At 46.3% G+C, this 21393-nt stretch overlaps 1 protein-coding gene across 1 annotated transcript in view; it reads left to right on the top strand.

Moving 5' to 3' along the window:
- Positions 1-21393, top strand: part of LOC122540182 (dynein axonemal heavy chain 8-like) — a 1370012-nt gene that overhangs the window by 405509 nt on the left and 943110 nt on the right. Inside the window, exon 22 of the mRNA XM_087976825.1 lies at positions 19796-19931. Within this exon, the coding sequence (XP_087832951.1) occupies positions 19796-19931 (136 nt within the window). The remainder of the gene's footprint in view (positions 1-19795; positions 19932-21393) is intronic.

Raw genomic sequence — 21393 nt, 5'->3', positions numbered from 1 at the left:
TTAAATGTTCTTGCCTCAACCACTTCCACTTGCAGCTCATTCCATATGTGTATTGTCCTGAAAAAAGTTGCTCTTTAGGTTCCCTTTTATTCTTTCCCTTCTCACTTTAAACTGATGCCCTCTAGTCTTTGAATCCCCAACCTTGGGAAAAAGACTGAGTGTATTCACCCTAGCCATGCCTCTCATGATCTTATACACGTCTATAAGATCCACCCTCAGTCTCCTACACTCTAAAGAAAAAAGTCCCAGCTTGAGCAACCTCTCGCAATAAGTCAGTCGCTTGAGTCCTAGCAACGTCCTTGTAAATTTCTTCTGCACTCTTTCCAGTTTAATAATATCCTTCCTATAGCAAGGTGACCAAAATTGAACACAGTACTCCAGGTATGGCCTCATCAACATCCTGTACAACTGCAACATAACTTCCCAACTTCTATACTCAGTGTCCTGACTGATAAATGGCATGGTGTCAAAAGTCTTCTTCATTGCCCTACCTACCTGTGACTCCACTTTCAGAGAACTGTGAACCTGAGCTCCAAGATCCCTCTGTTCCACTACATTCTTTAAAGCCCTACCATTCGCCGTGAAACGCCTACCTTGATTTGACTGTACAAAATGCAAGCGTTCACACTTACCATAGTACACTCCATTTGCCATTTCTCAGCCAAAGTCTCCAGTTGATCAAGGTCCTGCTGCAAGTTCTGAATAACCTTCCTCACTGTTCATAATGCGGCCTATTTTAGAGACATCAGCAAACTTACTAATCATGCATTGCACATGCTCATCCAAATCATTGACATAGATAACAAGCAACAATAGGCCCAGCACTGACGCCTGAGTTAGTCACAGGCCCCCAGACCGACAATCATCTTTCCACTATTGCCCCCTGCTTCCGATCATCAAGCCAATTGTTATGAACCAGGCAGGACTCCCTAAAAACATTTTAGGAAGGTAGCCCAGACCCTAACTTTTCTAGTTGATTTAAGCAGGTGTAATAGTCCAGGATTGAAAATGTGTTGCTGGAAAAGCGCAGCAGGTCAGGGAGCATCCAGGGAACAGGAGAATCGACGTTTCGGGCATAAGCCCTTCTTCAGGAATGAGGAAAGTTTGTCCAGCAGGCTAAGATAAAAGGTAGGGAGGAGGGACTTGGGGGAGGGACGTCGGAAATGCGATAGGTGGAAAGAGGTCAAGGTGAGGGTGATAGGTCAGACTGGGGTGGGGGCGGAGAGGTCAGGAAGAAGATTGCAGGTTAGGAAGGCGGTGCTGAATTCGATGGATTTGACTGAGACAAGGTGGGGGGAGGGGAAATGAGGAAACTGGTGAAATCCGAGTTCATCCCTTGTGGTTGGAGGGTTCCTAGGCGGAAGATGAGGCGCTCTTCCTCCAACCATCGTGTTGTTGTGGTCTGGCGATGGAGGAGTCCAAAGACCTGCATATCCTTGGTGGAGTGGGAGGGGGAGTTGAAGTGTTGAGGCATAGGGTGGTTGGGTTGGTTGGTCCGGGTGTCCCAGAGGTGTTCTCTGAAACGCTCCGCAAGTAGCCGGCCTGTCTCCCCAATATAGAGGAGGCCACATCGGGTGCAGAGGATGCAATAGATGATGTGTGTGGAGGTGCAGGTGAATCTGTGGTGGATATGGAAGTTTCCTTTGGGGCCTTGGAGGGAGGTGAGGGGGGAGGTGTGGGCGCAAGTCTTGCACCTCCTGCGGTTGCAGGGGAAGGTGCCGGGAGTGGAGGTTGGGTTGGTGGGGGGGTGTGGATCTGACGAGGGAGTCACGGAGGGAGTGGTCTTTACGGAATGCTGATAGGGGAGGGGAGGGAAATATATCCTTGGTGGTGGGGTCCGTTTGGAGGTAGCGGAAATGACGGCGGATGATGCGCTGTACATGGAGATTGGTGGGGTGGTAGGTGAGGACCCGTGGGTTTCTGTCCTGGGTTGGAGGGGCGGTTGGAGGGGCGGGGCTCAAGGGCGGAGGAGCGGGAAGTGGAGGAGATGCGGTGGAGGGCATCGTCGACCACGTCGGAGGGGAAATTGCGGTCCTTGAAGAAGGAGGCCATCTGGGTTGTACGTTTTTGGAACTGGTCCTCCTGGGATCAGATGCGGCGGAGTCGAAGGAATTGGGAGAATGGGATGGCGTTTTTACAGGGGGCAGGGTGGGAGGAGGTGTAGTCCAGGTAGCTGTGGGAGTCGGTCGGTTTGTAGTAGATGTCCGTGTTGATTCGGTCGTCTGAGATAGAAATAGAAAGGTCGAGGAAGGGGAGGGAGGAATCTGAGACTGTCCAGGTGAATTTGAGGTCGGGGTGGAAGGTGTTGGTGAAGTGGATGAACTGTTCAACCTCCTCGTGGGAGCACGAGGCGGCGCCGATACAGTCATCGATGTAGCGGAGGAAAATGTGGGGGGTGGGGCCAGTGTAGTTGCGGAAGATGGACTGTTCCACATATCCTACGAAGAGGCAGGCATAGCTGGGGCCCATGCGGGTGCCCATGACTACTCCTTTGGTTTGGAGGAAGTGGGAGGATTGGAAAGAGAAGTTGTTCAGGGTGAGGACCAGTTCAGTCAGTCGAAGGAGGGTGTCAGTGGAAGGGTACTGGCTGGTACGGCGGGAAAGGAAGAAGCGGAGGGCTTGTCCAGGAGTGTCGCAGCTGGTCAAACCACTCAGTTTTAAACTAAACAGAATTTATTTACAGACCACCAAATGAAACACAAGCAAAAGGAAACAGAATTTAGAATAACAACTATTTGAAAACCTAACCAACAAGATATCATCCATGACTTAACAAAGAGCAGTTCCAATTCCCTGCAATATCCCATAAACACATCTCTTGGCAAAAAGGTGAGATCAAACACAATTTCTTACAGGAGAGATGTCAGAGAGAGAGAGAGTCAGCCAGAAAACCTCTTTTGAATCTGGGAACCTTTTTCGCCATCAGCCTTCTTTGACCAGCTGCTTGAACCTCAGTCAAACTAGAAAATAAAACCTGAGCTGGAGGAACTGATTACTCCCCTTTCATTGTACAACTGTTCTTTTACAAACCCTCTGATTGTTGACTTAGGCAGTATCTGTTAGCCATTATTAAAGTAGCTGGTAAGACATATCTGCCTTTACGACACCTCTTAAAAGAAACCAAGGGCAAAATAACCTTTTTAAAGGGGCGGCATCATCACAAAATTGTGTATCCAATTTACCAGCTCCCCCTGGATTCCATGCCACCTAAACTTCCAGAGCAGCCTACCATTTGGAACCTTATCAAGGGCCTAACTGAAATCCTTATGGACTATTTCTACTGCCCTGCCCTCATCAATCAATACACAATAGACAATAGGTGCAGGAGTAGGCCATTCTGCCCTTCGAGCCTGCACCACCATTCAATATGATCATGGCTGATCATCCTTAATCAGTATCCTGTTCCTGCCTTATCTCCATAACCCTTGATTCCACAATCCTTGAGAGCTCTGTCCAACTCTTTCTTAAATGAATCCAGAGACTAGGCCTCCACTGCCCTCTGGGGCAAAGCATTCCACACAGCCACCACTCTCTGGGTGAAGAAGTTTCTCCTCATCTCTGTCCTAAGTGGTCTGCCCCGTATTTTTAAGCTGTGTCCTTTGATTTGGCACTCACCCATCAGCGGAAACATTTTTCCTGTCTCCAGAGTGTCCAATCCTTTAATAATCTTATATGTCTCAATCAGGTCCCCTCTCAGTCTTCTGAACTCAAGGGTATACAAGCCCAGTTGCTCCAGTCTTTCAGTGTAAGGTAATCCCGCCATTCCAGGAATTGACCTCGTGAACCTACGCTGCACTCCCTCAATAGCCAGAATGTCTTTCCTCGAATTTGGAGACCAGAACTGCACACAATACTCCAGGTGTAGTCTCACCAGGGCCTGTACAGCTGCAGAAGAACGTCTTTGCTTCTATACTCAATCCCTCTTGTTATGAAGGCAAGCCTTCATAGCCAAGGCTATCCCATGCCCTCTTTCCACCCTCCTGATTTCCTGCTTCAGTAAACTCATGTATCTCATATATACCTTCAAACATTCCCTTGATTCCAGCTGCCTGTACCTGAGCTATGCCTCCTTTGTTTTCTGGTCAAAGCCTCAATATCTCTAGTCACCCAGGGTTCCCGATTCCTGCCAACTTTGCCCTTCACCCTCACAGGAACATTCAAACCTTGAACTCTAGCTATCTCACTTTTAAAGCCTCCCACTTGCTGAAGGTCCCTTTGCCTGCAAACAAACTACTGGAAGCTCCTAGCTAATTCCATCAAAATTCACTTTGCCCCAATTTAGAACTTGAACCTGTGGATCAGTTTTGTCCCTCTACATAACTAATTTAAAATTAATAAAACTATGGTCACTGGTCCTAAAGTGCACCCCCACTGTCACCTCAGTCACCTGTCTTGCCCTATTTCCCAAGACTAGGTCAGTTTTTCCTCCTTCCCGAGTAGGACCTTCTATGTACCGCTTGAGGAAACTTTTCAGAAAGCACTTAACAAATTCCACCCCATCTAAGCCCTTAATAGTCTGGCAGTCCCAATCTATGTTAGGAAAATTAAAATCCCCTACTATGACAACCCTATTGTTCCTGCAAGTCTTCCCAATCTCCTGGCATATTTGTTCCTCTAATCCCATTGACCATTTGGGAGCCAAGAGTACAACCCCAATAACATCACCATCTCCTTCTTATTTCTTCGCTCCACCCACATAGCCTCACTGGATGATTCTTCAGTTATTTTATCTCTGCCTACAGCTGTGATACTCACTTTAATCAAAAATACAACTCCCCTTCCCCTCTTTCCACCATCTCTGACCCACCTAAAGCATCTGTACCCTGAAGATTAAGCTGCCAATCCTGTCTCTCCCTTGGCCATGTTTCTGTAATGGCTATAATACCCCAGTCTCATGTACCTATCCACACCCTGAGATCATTGGCTTTACCTATCAGCCTCCTTGCTTTGAAATAGATGCAATTTAATCCAACAGTATTCCTCGCTCCCTATCATGTTCCAGCCTGACCTGTCTCTTAAACTTACTATTTCTGATTACTGTATCTTCTTCCAGCCTTGCACTTGTCTCCCCGCTGCTGAGGATCCCACCACCCTGCCAATCTAGTTTAAATGCTCCCTTGAAGCACTAGCAAATCTGGCCACCAAGATATTGCTCCCCCTCCAGTTCAGGTGCAACTCATCCCTCTTGAACAGATCACCTCTGCTGTAAAAGAGATCTCAATGATCTAAAATCTGAATTCCTGACCCCTACACCAATGCTTTAGCCTCCCCCTGCCATATCCTCCTGTTCTTATCCTCACTGGCAGGTGAGGTGAAAAGAGAGAGAATCACAGAGAGAGAGAGAGAGAAAGAGAAAGAGGGAAAGAGAGAGAGAATGTCAGAGAGAGAGCAAGAGACTATGTGTGTATGTTTGAGAGAGTGTGAGAGTGTAAGGCAGTCTATGCATCTGAGAGAGTGTGTGTTTGAGAGACACTGTTTGAAAGTGTGTGTGTAGAGTGTGAGAGAGTGTATGCATATGAGAGTGAGTGAGTGAGTGAGTGTGTGTGTGTGTGTGTGTGTGTGTGTGTGTTGATCTGGTTGAGGCCGTCCTCATGGGTACCAAACTTGGCTATCAGCCTCTGCTCAGTGATTCTGCACTGTTGTGTATCTCGAAGACTGCCTCAGAAGACATTTACATGAAGATCCAAGGCTGAATGGCCTTGGCCACTGAAGCGCCCCACTAGGAGGGAACATCCCTGTCTGGCGATTGTTGCACAATCTCCATTCATCCGCTATTGCAGATTTCGCCATAATACCATTCCACCGGGTACCCTTGCCTGCACTGTATGAGATTTACTGCATAGGCTGAGTCACACGATTGGGATAGCCGAACGACACTACCTGCACTACCTGCCTCCCTTCTCTACCTTTCCTGCAGGGGATCCATCTATTTGACTGTATTTTCGGTTTGTTTCCCATCCTACAACTACCATCTATCGCACTCCTTAGCTCCTATAAAATCCTCATTGCCTTTAAGTGCTGCAACAACCAGTCCATGGATAGGACTCGGAACCACACTCCCTGTAGAAATATTCATCAGTAACATGGAAACTCTCCCTAATCTCCCACATCCAACAAGAAGAGCACGTCTCTCTACTAAAGGTCAACTTGCACCTTAGCAATCTGCAGACCTAGAAAGTAGCAGTCTTACTACTCTAAATAAACGCTGCTCCAGGCTAGCTTAGTAATGATAGAGTCTAGAGATGTACAGCACAGAGACACACCCTTTGGTCCAACTCGTCCAGATATCCTAAATTAATCTAGTCCCATTTGCCAGCAGTTGGCCCATATCCCACTAAACCTTTGCTATTCATATCCCCATCGCTATTCATATACCCATCCAGATGTCTTTTAAATGTTGAAATTGTCCCAGCCTCTATAACTTTCTCTGGCAGCTCATTTCCATACACTCACCATGACAAAGTTACCCCTTAAGACCCTTTTAAATCTTTTTCCTCTCACCTTAAACCTATGCCCTTTAGTTCTGGACTCCCCAACCCAGGGTAATGACCTTGTCTATTTGCCCTATCCAGGCCCTTCATGATTTTGTAAACCTCTGTAAGGTCACTCCTCAGCCTCCAATGTGCCAGGGAAAACATCACAAGCATATTCACCCTCTCCCTATAGCTCAAACCCTTCAATCCTGGCAACATCCTTGTTAGTCTTTTCTGAACCCTTTCAAGTTTCACAACATCCATCTGATAGCAGGGAGACCAGAATTGAGAGTTACAAGGTAGCCAGGAAAGACCTAAACAGAGAGCTAAGATGAGCGAGCAGGGGACATGAGAAATTGTAGGCAGATAGGATCAGGGAAAACCCTAAAGCTTTCTATAGGAAATTAAGGGATAAAAGAATAAGATTAGGGCCAATCATGGAACAATAGTGGGAAATTGTGCGTGGAGTCAGAAGAGATAGGGGCAGCTCTAAATGAATACTTGTTGTCAATATTTAAACTAGTAAAAGACAATATTGTTGAGGAGAGTACTGAGAAACAGGCTACTAGATTAGATGGGATTGAGGCTCACAAGGAGGAGGTGTTAGAAATTCTGGAAAGTGTGAAAATAGATAAATTCCCTGGGCCGGATGGTATTTATCCTAGGATTCTTTGGGAAGCTAGGGAGGAGATTGCCAAGCCTTTGGCTTTGATCATAATGTTGTCATTGTTGACAGGAATAGTACCAGAAGACTGGAGGTTAGCAAATGTTGTTCCCTTATTCAAAAAGGGGAGTAGAGACATCCCTGGTAATTATAGACCAGTAAGCTTCGCTTCGGTTGTGGATAAAGTGTTGGAAAAGATTATAAGAGATAGGATTTATAATCATTTCAATAGGAATAAGTTGATTAGGGATAGTCAACATTGTTTTGTGAAGGGTAAGTCATGCCTCACAAACCTTATTGGGTTCTTTGAGAAGGTGACCATATAGGTGAATCAGGGTAAAGCTGTTGATGTGGTCTATTTAGATTTCAGTAAAGCATTTGATAAGGTTTCCCATAGTAGGCTACTGCACAAAATATAGAGGCACAGGATTGAGGGCGATTTAGCAGTTTGGAACAGAAATTGGCTTGCTGAAAGAAAACAGGGTGGTGGTTGATGGGAAATGTTCATCCTGGAGTTCAGTTACTAGTAGTGTATGCAAGGATCTGTTTTGGGTCCATTGCTGTTTGTCATTTTTATAAATGACCTGGATGAGGGCGCAGAAGGATGGGTTAGTAAATTTGCGGATGACTCTAAGGTTGGTACAGTTGTGGGTAGTGCCAAAACATGTTGTAGGTTACAGAGGAGCATAGATAAACTGTAGAGCTGGGCTGAGAGATGGCAAATAGAGTTTAATGCAGAAAAGTATGAGGTGATTCACTTTGGAAGTAGTAACAGGAATGCAGAGTACTGGGCAAATGGTAAGATTCTTGGCAGTGTAGATGAACAGAGAGATCTCGTTGTCCATGTTTATAGATCCCTGAAAATTGCCACCCAGGTTGACCGGGCTGCTAAGAAGGCATACGGTATGTTAGCTTTTATTAGTAGAGGGATTGAGTTTCGGAACCATGACGTCATTTTGTGACTGTACAAAACTCTGATGCAGCTGCAATTGGAGTATTGCATGCAATTCTGGTCACCGCATTGTGGGAAGGATGTGGAAGCTTTGGAAAGGGTTCAGAGGAGAATTATTAGGATGTTGCCTGGTATGGAGGGAAGGTCTTATGAGGAAATGTTGAGGGACTTGAGGCTGTTTTCATTAGAGAGAAGAAGGTTGAGAGGTGACTTAATTGAGACATATAAGATAATTAGATGATTAGATCGGGTGGACAATGAAAGCCTTTTTCCTAGGATGGTGATGGATAGCATGAGGAGGCATTGCTTCAAATTGAGGGTGGATAGATATAGAACATTTGTCAGGAGTAGTTTCTTTACTCAGAGAGTAGTAGGGGCGTGGAATGCACTGCCTGCTACAGTTGTAGACTCGCCAATTTTACAGGCATTGGTCATTGGATCGGCATATGGATGAGAATGGAATCGTGTAGGTTAGATGGGCTTCAGATTGGTTTCATAGGGCGGCGCAACATCGAGGGCCAAAGAGCCTGTACTGCGATGTTATGTTCTAAATTCTAGTTGCACACAGTATTCCAAAAGTAGCCTAAGCAATGTCCTGTGCAGCCACAACATGTCCTCCGAACTCCTATACTCAATGCACTGACCAATAAAGGAAAGCATACCAAACACCTTCTTCATTATTCTATCTACCTGAAACTCTACTTTCAAGGAACGATGAACTTGCACTCCAAGGTACCTTTGATTCGCAACACTGCCTAGGACTTTACCATTAAGTGTATAAATCCTGTCCTGATTTGCCTTTCCAAAATTCAGCACCTCACATTTATCTAAATTAAACTCCATCTGCCACTCCACAGCCCATCTGATCAAGATCCCATTGTACTCTGAGGTAAACTTCTTCGCTGTCCTTTACACTTCCAATTTTCATGTCATCTGCAAACTTACTAACTGTACATCCGTTGTTCACATCCAAATCATTAATATATATGACGAAAAGCAGTAGACTCAGCACCAATCCTTATAGCATACCACTGGTCACAGGCCTCCAGTCTGAAATGCAACTTCCCACCACCATCGTCTGTCTTCTATCTTCGAGTCAATTCTGTATCCAAATGGCTAGTTCTCCCTGTGTTCCACGTGATCTAACATTGCTAACAGTCTACCATGAAGAACCTTGTTGAACGTCTTACTGAAGTCCATGTAGATCGCGTCCACTACTTTGCCCTCATCAATCCTCTTCGTTACTTCTTCAAAAAACTCAATCAAGTTATTGAGACATGATTTCCCATGCACAAAACCATGTTGACTATCTCTAAGCAGTCCTTGCCTTTCCAAATACATGTAAATCCTATCTCTCAGGGTTCTGTCTAACAACTTGCCCACCACCGACATCAGACTTACTCATCTTATTCCCTGGCTTTTCTGTACCACCTTTCTTAAATAGTGGCACCACAGAAGCCGACCTCCAGTCTTCCAGCACCTGATGTACGACTATCGATGATACAAATATCTCAGCAAGGGGCTCAGCAATCACTTCCCTATCTTCCCACAGAGTTCTACAGTACACCTGATGAGGTCCTGGGGATTTATCCACCTTTATGCATATGATTTTATATTTTTAAAATTTGATCAAGAGACAGATCTCAATAAAAACATAGAATCAATAAAAGTCCACTTTACTCACTAGTGCAGATTTACAAAAAAGTAAGGTTACACTTTAAAACTAGCCACTTAACTGCTGCCCTGTTATGAGCTCCACCCACATAAGTTTTTCTTCATTGTCAACTGTGAATTTTGCTGTTTGTATATTTTTCTTAGACAAACTCCAATGTCCAGAAATACTTGAAACTAAACAGCGAAGGCAGCAGCTGGTCAGATCCACTGCTGGGTGAGGTGGCAGCGTGGGTCTCTGTCTTCGTTTGAATCACCTCCCATGTGATCACTATCTTTGTCACCCTTCCTCCTTTTAAAGTGATTTGAACTTTTTCCTCCTAAAGTTCCAAAACAATGCAACAGCATATATAACAGTAATTACTGCTCTTAGAAATCAAGGACATCAGCTCCAACATTGAAAATACTGCAAAAAAGGAGCAGATCTTACCGCCACAATTTTCGCTAGTCCTCCATCTTGGATTATTGGGAAAGCTGCTACACCAGGCTGGTAGATCCACCATGTCATGCCAGGTGGCCTGCTGTGCTAGGCTGAGAGGCCGCCAGTTGTCGGAGGCTGGGAGTTGGTCAGAGGCTGAGAGTCATCACTGGATGCCAAGCGCCATTGCCAAGTAGAGAAGAAAAGAAGAGGAAGATGGCTGCCATCATCCTCATATGCAGGAAATGTGAACAACATCCAAGTTTTATTTCTTGTGGATTTTCAGTATTTCTGGCTTGGCCAGCATTTATTGCCTGTGCCTAGTTGCCTTTTGGAAGATGTGGCGAGTTGCCCTCTTAAATCACTTCTGTTCATGTACTGTAATTGGATCCATAATGCCATCAGGGTTGGAATTTCAGGATATTGATCCCACGATACTCAACAAATGATGATATATTTCCATGTCAGGATGGTGAGTGGTGTGGAGGTGAATTTGTAGGTGGTAGTGTTCCCATATATCTGATGTCCTTGTCCTTCTGGATTGGTAGTGATCATGAGCTGAAAAATGTGTTGCTGGAAAAGCACAGCAGGTCAGGCAGTATCCAAAGAGCAGGAGAATCAACATTTCGGGCATAAGCCCTTCTTCAGGAATGAGGAAGGTGTGCCAAGCAGGCTAAGATAGGGAAGAGGGACTTGAGGGAGGGGCGTTGGGAATGTGATAGGTGGAAGGAGGTGAGGGTGAGGGTGATAGGCCAGAGAGGGGGTGGGGGTGGAGAGGTCGGGAAGAAGATTGCAGGTCAAGAAGGCGGTGCTGAGTCCGAGGGTTGGAACTGAGAAAAGGTTGGGGGAGGGGAAATGAGGAAGCTGGAGAAACAGCAACACATTTTCATGCTAAATTGCCCATAGTGTGAGGTGCTTTAGTCAGAGTGAAATGGGTCTGGGTGGGTTCCTCTTCAGTGTGGACTTGTTGGGCCAAATTGCCTGTTTCCAAACTGTTGGGAATCTAATCAGAAGATTTACAGGGATATTTGCGGGGTTGGAGGATTTGAGCTATAGGGAGAGGCTGAATAGGCCAAGCCTGTTTTCCCTGGAGCTGAGGGATGATCTTAGAGGTTTATAAAATCATGAGGGGCATGGATAGGATAAATAGGCAAAGTCTTTTCTCTGGGGTGGGGGAGTTCAGAACTAGATGACATAGGTACACGGTTAGCGGGTAAAGTATAAAAGGGACCTAAGGGGAAACCTATTGACATGGAGGGTGGTGCGTGTATGGAATGAGCTGCCAGAGGAAGTAGCGGAGACTGGTACAATTACAGCATCTGAAAGTGTGTTGCTGGAAAAGCGCAGCAGGTCAGGCAGCATCCAAGGAGCAGGAGAATCGACGTTTCGGGCATGAGCCCTTCTTCAGGAAACCTGAGCATTCCTGAAGAAGGGCTCATGCCCGAAACGTCGATTCTCCTGCTCCTTGGATGCTGCCTGACCTGCTGCGCTTTTCCAGCAACACATTTTCAGCTCTGATCTCCAGCATCTGCAGTCCTCACTTTCTCCAATTACAGCATCTGAAAGGCATCTGGATAGTATATGAATGGAAGGGTTTAGAGGGATATAGGCCAACTGCTGGTAAATTGGACTTGATTAGGTTAGGATAACTGGTCGGCATGAATGAGTTGGACCAAAGGGTCCGTTTCTGTGCTGGTGGCTCATGAGGATATGAATATCTTGCTGAAGGCCCCAACAATTTCCTCTCTTGCTGTTCAAGAGACCCAACACCACTTCTTTCTTGATCTCAAAATACTGTAGCATATAAGCATACTCCACACAAATCTCACTATTCTTCATATCCTTCTCCTCGATGAATATTGACTCAAAGTATTCATTTAGGATCTCACCCACATCCTCTGCCTCCAAGCACAAGTTCCCTCCTTTATTTTTATCTTTATCTTTGAGTCTACCTGCTCCCGAGTTATCCTTTTGTTTTTGATGTATGTATAGAATGCCTTTGGATTCTCTTCCACACGACTTACCAAGGTCATTTCATGGCTCCTTCTGGCTGTCCTAATTCTCTGCTTGAGTTCTTTCCTGCTTTCTTTATATCCTTCATGTGCCCTGTCTGATTTTAGCTTCCTAAACCTTACATCGACTTCTTTTTCCCTTCTGACTAAATTCATAGCCTCCCTCATTAAACAAGGGTCCCTTACCCTGCTATTCTCATCCTTCTTCCTTACTGGAACATGCCGGTTCTGAACTCTAATCAGCAGGTCTTTAAAGAATTCCTGCACATCAAATGGGACTTGCCTGAAAACAGCTCCTCCCAATCAACTCCCTAGCTCCTGCCTAATACTGATGTACTTTGCCCTCTCCCAATTTAGTATTTTGCCATAAGGTCCTGACTTATCTTTATTCATAGCTATCTTAAAACCTAAGGAGTTTTGATCTGTTTCCAAAATGCTCTCCCACTGACAGGTCAGACACCTGGCCAGGCTCATCAGCCAGTACAAGGTACAGTATGGCCCCTCCTCGAGTTGGACTATCCACATACTGTTTCAATAAACCCTCTTGGATGCATTTATCAAATTCTGCCCTGTCTCAGCCTCTTGCTCAAAGGGAATCCCAGTCAATATTGGGGAAGTTAAAGTCACCCATTATGACAATTCTGCTTTTATTGCGTCTTTCCATAATCTGCCGACACATCTATTCCTCAATGTCTTATTGGCTGTTGTGGGGCCTACTGTATAATCCTATCAGAGTGATTGCACCCATTTTATATTTGAGCTCTATCCATATTGCCTCTGTGGATGAGTTCTGCAGTACATCCTCTCTGACATTCTTCCTGATTAGTAATGCAACTCCTCCACCTCTTTTACCTTCCTCTCTATCTCATCTAAAATAATGAAAACCTGGAACGTTGAGCAGCCAGTGCTATTCCTCTCTCAACCAAGTTTCTGTAATGACCACAACATCATAATGCCATGTACTGAGCCAGGCTCTAAGCTCATCTGCCTTACCCATAATACTTGAAATAAACACACTTCAACCATTTGTACCATGGTGTTAATTTATCTGTCTCTGCCTGTCCTTCCTTTATGGTTTACTGACCCTAATATGTACCTTCCCCTCAATCCCTCCTCTTGCTAACCTGCTGCTCTGGTTCCCAGCTCTCTGTCACTCCAGTTTCAACCCTCCCAAGTAGCACTTGCAAACCTCCCTGCAAGGATATTGGTTCCCCTTCAGTTTAGATGCAACCCATCCCCCTTGGACAGTTCACTCCTGCCCCAGGAAAGATCCCTAAGATCGAAGAACTTGAAACCCTGCAACAGCTCCTTAGCCATGCTTTTATTACTCCTGTGATTCTATTCCTTGTATCACTAGCACGTAGCACTGGTAGTAACCCAGAGATTACTACCCTCGACGTCTTGCTTTTCAGCCTTTTTGCTAACTCCCTGTACTCACTCCACAGGATCCCATCCCTCTTTCTATCTATGTTGTTGATACCAATTTGCACAATGATCTCTGGATGCTCATCCTCCCCTGAAGAATTTCATGCAACCACTCAGAGATGTCCTTGACCTTGGCACCAGGAAACCAACATACCATCCTGGAGTCTTGAACACAGACACAGAAATGCCCTTACTGTCTGTGCACCTTACTAGCGAGTCGCCTACCACTATCGTTCACTTGGATCTTGCCCGATCCTGCTCAACAGCAGAGCCAGTTGTGGTGCCACAGAGATGTACCTATCAGAGAGAAGAATAGCCACAGGAGACTCCTGTCTGCCTCTCCTGGCAGTCACCAATCTACCTGACTGAAGCCATGGTTTGACCACCTCCCTGTAACTAGTGTCGATCACACTTCACCTGACGATGGAGCAGCACTCTGAAAGCTTGTGATGACAAATAAACCTTTTGGACAATAACCTGGTGTCATGTGTCTTCTGACCCTGTATGCTCCTCAGTGTGTCCAATTGCCACTCCAATCGAACAATGTGGTCTGTGAGGAGCTGCAGCCAGTCACATTTCCTGCAGACATTCTTGTCAGGGACACTAGACTGCTCCCTGATCTCCCAAATCAGGTAGGAGGAACACACCACTGCCATAATTGCCTCCTCTGCCCCTTTACATTAAGAAAGATAAAGGAATCTTACCTTCCTTGCCTTACTCACTGAAACCCAGTATTCACCTAAGGCTGCACATATACTAACCAGCAGCACTAATTGGTTACTTAAATTACAATGCAATCTTTACAAACAGACCAAATACCCTCCGGGCAACAACAAACTTCCTAATATTCTATCTCAATCTCTCTCTTTTTTGGTTAGAGGAGAAGGGAAGTATGGAAAGACTACAGTGATGTGACATTGGGGGCTAAACGTTCTTTGACACCGGGTTCTTCCTCACTGTACTGAGCAGTCGTGGGTCTGGGCTGACTTCTCCCAGAATTGTCTTATTGCCTAAATATACCTTATTCATAGAAATAAATCTTTGTACATGTACAGTTAATGAAGCCATTCAGATCTATACGGTCTTTACTTACAGAGAACAAATTAAGTCTTTGATATTAGCCATTGTCTATATTGACAGTCAACCTCTTGGCCTTTAGCTGAGTTGTCAGCAGGGCCCATTACTGAACGGACTCCTGTTATTCTTGAGCAGAAGGACTTTACACGGTGGACTTTCACCACTGCACTTTGATGGCAGCTGCCCCAAGCTTTAGTGTGTCCCTCAGCACGTAGTCCTGAACCATGGAATGTGCCAGTCTGCAATGTTCAGTCAGGTAGGTAAAAACAATGACTGCAGATGCTGGAAACCAGATTCTGGATCAGTGGTGCTGGAAGAGCACAGCAATTCAGGCAGCATCGACGTTTCGGGAAAAAGCCCTTCATCAGGAATAAAGGCAGAGAGCCTGAAGTGTGGAGAGATAAGCTAGAGGAGGGTGGGGGTGGGGAGAAAGTAGCATAGAGTACAATAGGTGAGTGGGGGAGGAGATGAAGGAGATAGGTCAGGGGGGAAGAGGGTGGAGTGGATAGGTGGAAAAGGAGCTACACAGGTTGGACAAGTCCGGACAGGTCAAGGGGACAGTGCGGGCTGGAAGTTTGAAACTTAGGATGAGGTGGGGGAAGGGGAAATGAGGAAGCTGTTGAAGTGTTCCGAGGCGGAAGATGAGGCGTTCTTCCTCCAGGCGTCTGGTGGTGAGGGAGCGGCGGTGAAGGAGGCCCAGGACCTCCATGTCCTCAGCAGAATGTGAGGGGGAGTTGAAATGTTGGGCCACGGGGCGGTTTAGTTGATTGGTGCGGGTGTCTCGGAGATGTTCCCTAAAGCGCTCAGGGTCAACTCCTTCAACTGGAAGACCAGCAGGTTTTGGGCAGACCAAAGAGCATCTTTCACTAGTTGACAATCCTCCAGGCGCAGTTGATGTTCGTCTCTGTGCGTGTCCCGGGGAACAGACCGTAGTGCACGGAGTCCTACGTCACAGATCTGCTTGGGATGAGCCTCAATATACACAACTGCATTCTTCTCCAGACTTCTATTGCATAGGCACATTCCAGTATGATAGACGAGAGCAGCGTGCAGTGGTGCAGACAGTCCAGGCATGCATAAGGAATCTCATAGGCAGAGCCCTTCTCACCACTATGTCTTGGTGCTTGTTGGAAAGTTCTGCCAAATGGTTTTGACAGTTTGCTCAGGGATCCACTCGACAGGATCAACCCTCTCCTTTTCCCGAAGGGTCTCAAGGACACTACATGCTGACCACTTCCTGATGGACTTGTGGTCAAAGTGTTTTTTTTCTTCACCAATTTCTCCACAAAGGACGTAATATGGAATGGTCCAACTACTTGGAGTGCTCCACAGCAGTGAGGCCAGGCCCATCCTTTGCAACCCCGGGGACACCCTGTTGGGGTGGCACGGTGGCTCAGTGGTTAGCACTGTTGCCTCACAGCACTATGGACCCAGGTTCGATTCTAGCCTTGGGCAACTGTCTGTGTAGAGTTTGCACATTCTCCCCGTGTCTGCGCGGGTTTCCTCCAGGTGCTCCGGTTTCCTCCCACAGTCCAAAGATGTGCAATCAGGTGAATTGGCTATTTAAGTTGCCCATAGTGTTAGGTGCATTAGTCAGAGTGAAATGGGTCCGGGTGGGTTACTCTTCAGAGGGTCGGTGTGGACTTGTTGGGCCGAAGGGCCTGTTTCCACACTGTAGGGAGTCTAACCTAATCAAAACTTCAGTATACAGTGACACTTGGTGGTTGTGTACTGGGGCTCCATGCACAGCTTGATGCAGCCACACACAAAGGTGGCCATCAGGGTGAGGGTAGCATTGAATGTACTTTTTCTCCCTTTGTCCAGGTCTTTATACATGGTGTTCCTTTAGATATGGTTCATCATCGATCTCCGCATGGAACATAGAGAAGTACAGCATAGAACAGGCCCTTAGGCCCATTATGTTGTGCCGAGATTTAATCCTAATGTAAAATATAGTAACTTAACCTATGCACTCCAGAACTCACTGCTATCCATGTGCAAATCCAGCAGTTGCTTAAATATCCCCAATGACTTTGCTTCCACCACCACAGCTGTCAATGCATTCCATGCATTCACAACTCTCTGCGTAAAGAACCTACCTCTGATGTCTCTTTTATGCCTTCCTCCTAATATCTTCAAAACTATGACTTCTCATACCAATCAATTCTGCCCTGGGGAAAAGTCTCCGGCTATTGACTCTATCTATTCCTCTCATTATTTTGTACACCTCAATCAGGTCTCCTCTCTTCCTCCTTCTCTCCAGAGAGAAAAGTCTGAGCTTATTCAACCTTTCTTCATAAGGCAAGCCCTCCAGTCCAGACAGCATCCTGGTAAACCTTCTTTGCACCCTCTCCAAAGCCTCTGTATCTTGCCTATAGTAGGGCGACCAGAACTGGACACAATACAGGCTTGAACAGATCAAGATTGATGAAGTTGATGTGCTGGAAAGAACAGAACCCTGCAGGACACCACTCACCACTGACCTCCAGTCAGACTACTTTCTATCTACAACCACTCTCTGCCTTCTGTCAGCCAACCAATTCTGAATCCAGACAGCCAAATCTCCTGGTATCCCGTACCTCCTGGTCTCACCAGGGACTTGTAGAGTTGCAGCAAGACCTCGCGGCTCTTAAACTCAATACCCCTGTTAATAAAAGCCAAAACACCATTTGTTTTCTTAACAACCCTATCCACTTGGGTGGCAACTTTGAGGGATCTATGTACTTGCACACCATGATCCCTCTGTTCCTCCGCACTGCCAAAAATCCTGTCTTTAATCCTATATTAGCATTTGAGTTCAACCATCCAAAATCACTTTGCATTTATCCAGGTTGAACTGCATCTGCCATTTCTCAGCCCAGCTTTCCATCCTGTCTATGTCACGCTGTAGCCTGCAATGGCCCTTGATACTATCAATGGCACCTCCAACCTTTGTGTCATTGGCAACCACCCTTCAACCTCCTCATCCAAGTCATTTATAAAAACAACAAAGAGCAGAGGCCCAAGAACAGAGCCCTGCGGGACACCACTCACCACTGACCTCCAGTCTGAATACTTTCCATCTACAACCACTGTCTGCCTTCTGTCAGCCAACCAATTCTGAATCCAGACAGCCAAATCTCCCGGTATCCCACACACTTCCTGACCTTATGAATGAGCCTGCCATGGGGAACCTTATCAAATACCTTGCTGAAGTCCATATACACCACATCCACTGCTCGACCTTCGTCAACCTGTCTCATCACCTCTTCAAAGAACTCAATAAAATTTGAGAGGCAGTACCTCCCTCACAAAGCCATGCTGACTGCCTTTAATCACGCTATGCTTTTTCCAAATAGTCATAAATCCTATCCCTCAGAATTCTTTGCAAATCCTTGCTGACCACAGACGTTAGACTGACTGGTCTGTAATTGCTTGGGATTTCCTTATTCCCCTTCTTGAAAAGGGGAACAACATTTGCCTCCTTCCAATTCTCCAGTGCAACTCCCGTGGAGAGTGAGGAAGCAAAGATCTCTGCCAGTGGCTTAGCAACCTCCTTTCTTGCTTACTGGAGCAACCTAGGATAAGTCTGGTCTGGCCCTGGGGACTTCTCAATCTTAAATGTTTGCCAAAATTTCCAGCACATCAACTTCATCAATCTTGATCTGTTCAAGCCTGTATCCCAGCTCCTCAAAGTTCTCATTCACAACAAGGTCCCTTTCCTTCATGAAAACTGAAGCAAAAAAACTCATTTAGGGCTTCCCCTATCTGCTCAGACACCAATCACAAGTTCCCCACGCTATCCTTGACTGGCCCTCGCTTCTCTCTGATCATTCTCTTATTCCTCACGTTTGAGTAAAATGCCTTTGGGTTCTCCATGATCCTTCCTGCCAAGTGGGCGGCACGGTGGCCCAGTGATTAGCACTGCTGCCTCACAGCGCCAGAGACCCGGGTTCAATTCCCGCCTCAGACGACTGACTGTGTGGAGTTTGTACGTTCTCCCCGTGTCTGCGTGGGTTTCCTCCGGTTTCCTCCCACAGTCCAAAGATGTGCAGGTCAGGTGAATTGGCCATATAAATTGCCTGTAAGGGATAAATGTAGGGGTATGGGTGGGTTGCGCTTTGGCGGGTTGGTGTGGACTTGTTGGGCCGAAGGGCCTGTTTCCACACTGTAATGTAATCTAATCTAATCTAATGCTGATCTCCAGCATCTGCAGCCCTCACTTTCTCCTGGTAGTGATCATGAGTTTGGAAGGTGCAGTTTAAGGATTAGGCAGTCATAAACCATTTCCAACAAATCAGTGTAACTGTTGTCCCTTGATATTCAATGGCACCAGCATCATTAAATGCCCCAATATTAACTCCCGAAGGGGAGTACTATTGAACAGAAACTGAACTGGACCAGCCATACATATATAATGTAGTTACACAAACAGGTGAAAGATGGGAATTCTATAGTGAGTAATCAACCTTCCTTCTACCCAACAGCTTCTCACATCAACAAGGCACAGGCCAGGAGTGTGATGCAATACTTTCTTGTCATCTGGGCCAGAGATACTAAACTTCAATTGTAAAGATAGTTCGGTGAAGTTAGGATGTTTTCCTTGGAGAAAACATAACACGATTGGACAGAGTAAACAGGAAAATCTATTCCTGTTCAAAAAAGAATTGAGAATGAAATATGCATTACTACATTAACAACATTTAAAAGACATTTGGACAAATACATGGACAGGAAATGTTTAGGAGTATATGGGCCAAGTACAGGGAAATGGGGTTAGCATGGGCCAATTTGGGCCCAAGGACCTCCATGTGGTAGGACTCTGTGACTATACAAAAGAAAGATATAAGAAGAAAAATAAACTAAGGTTATATGAGGACAGAAAAGTTGCACAGTGAGTAGTCTTGAATGGACTGGCTGCAAAAGTCGTGGCGATAAGTGCAATAAAACATTCAGGGTTATGAATAAAAGGCAAGGGAATGGCACTAAGCCATGAGTTAATTTGTGGAATCAGTGTACGTATGATGGGGTGGATGGCCTACTTCCATGCATAACAGTTTTATGAATCTATCATTAATATTTCTGTTTATGGTGTCATGTTTTGTCGTACATTGTGTTCTACAGATTAGCTGCAAAGATTGGGCAGAAATATTAGTTCCAAAAGCTGGATATATTGAAAACACCGTAAACAAATTGGTGGATATATTTATTCAAATCTCTGAAACAGTTAAAGACGTCGTAAAATCTGATGTTGAACCTGGTAAGGAAAATGCCATTTCAAAGGCACTTATAACCTATGATATTAGAGTATTAAAACCAGAAGTATTTGGAATTGGAATTTAGAATTAGATTGTATTATCATGTGTACTCAGGTATAGAACTACAGGAGTACAGTGAAAAGTTTACAATGTCACCTCATATGGTGCCATTGTACATATAAAGTACCTAGGTAGAAATGTTAAACACACAAAAAAGAAAAAATATTGCATTACCTTATAGTGATTCATAGTATTAGTTAGAAATAAGACATAGTTAAAAGGGTAAGCATTACAATCTGATAAACAGATTACAGATCAGTATTACATTACAGTTGATCAGAACAGGGGCTTCCACATGTCGTTTGACCAGCCTCACGAGCCGCTGACAGCCGGTGCTGGACCCCAGTCCAAAAACCATTCTTGCTCCATTCCATGTTTTCAGCCACTCAACACTGCTCCAGGCTTCCAGGCTTTTGGTCCGCTACGCTCCACTCAGCTTCTCAGCCACTCCACATTGCTCCAGGCTTTCGGCCCACTCCGCTCTGCTCCAGGTCTTCAGGGTGCTCCACTCTGGTCCTCAGCCACTCGAGACTGCTCCAGGCTTTCGGGCCGCTCCGCTCCACTCAGCTTCTCAGCCACTCCACACTGCTCCAGGCCTTCAACCTGCTTCGGTCCATCTCTCAGCCACTCCACACTGCTCCAGGCTTTCAGCCCACTCCACTCCACGTGGATCTCAGCCACTCCACACTGCTGCAGGCCTTCAGCTTGCTCCACTCCAGCTCTCAGCCACTCCACACTGCTCCAGGTCTTCAGCCCACTCCACTCCACGCTGGATCTCAGCCACTCCACACTGCTGCAGGCCTTCAGCCCACTCCACTTCACTCAGCTTCTCAGCCACTCCACATTGCTGCAGGCTTTCGGCCCACTCCACTCCAGCTCTCAGCCACTCCACACTGCTCCAGGCTTTCGGCCCGTTCCACTCCAGCTCTCAGCCTCTCCACACTGCTCCAAGCGTTCGGTCCTCTTTGCTCCGGCTCTCAGCCACTCCACACTGCTCCAGGCCTTCAGCCCACTCCACTCCACTCTGGCTCTCAGCCACCCCACACTGCTCCAGGCCTTCAGCCCACTCCACTCCACTCTGGCTCTCAGCCACCCCACACTGCTCCAAGCGTTCAGTCCTCTTTACTCCGGCTCTCAGCCACTCCACACTGCTCCAGGCCTTCAGCCCACTCCACTCCACTCTGGCTCTCAGCCACCCCACACTGCTCCAGGCCTTCAGCCTACTCCACTCCACTCTGGCTCTCAGCCACCCCACATTGCTCCAAGCGTTCGGTCCTCTTTGCTCCGGCTCTCAGCCACTCCACACTGCTCCAGGCCTTCAGCCCACTCCACTCCACTCTGGCTCTCAGCCACCCCACACTGCTCCAGGCCTTCAGCCCACTCCACTCCACTCTGGCTCTCAGC

The sequence above is a fragment of the Chiloscyllium plagiosum genome, unplaced genomic scaffold, assembly GCF_037043375.1.
Source record: "Chiloscyllium plagiosum isolate Xiang-an unplaced genomic scaffold, Cpla_swu_hap1 HiC_scaffold_3, whole genome shotgun sequence".
Classification (NCBI taxonomy): Eukaryota; Metazoa; Chordata; class Chondrichthyes; order Orectolobiformes; family Hemiscylliidae; genus Chiloscyllium; species Chiloscyllium plagiosum.
The sequence above is the reverse complement of the archived record's forward strand: the minus strand, read 5'-3'. Positions and strand labels throughout refer to the sequence as shown.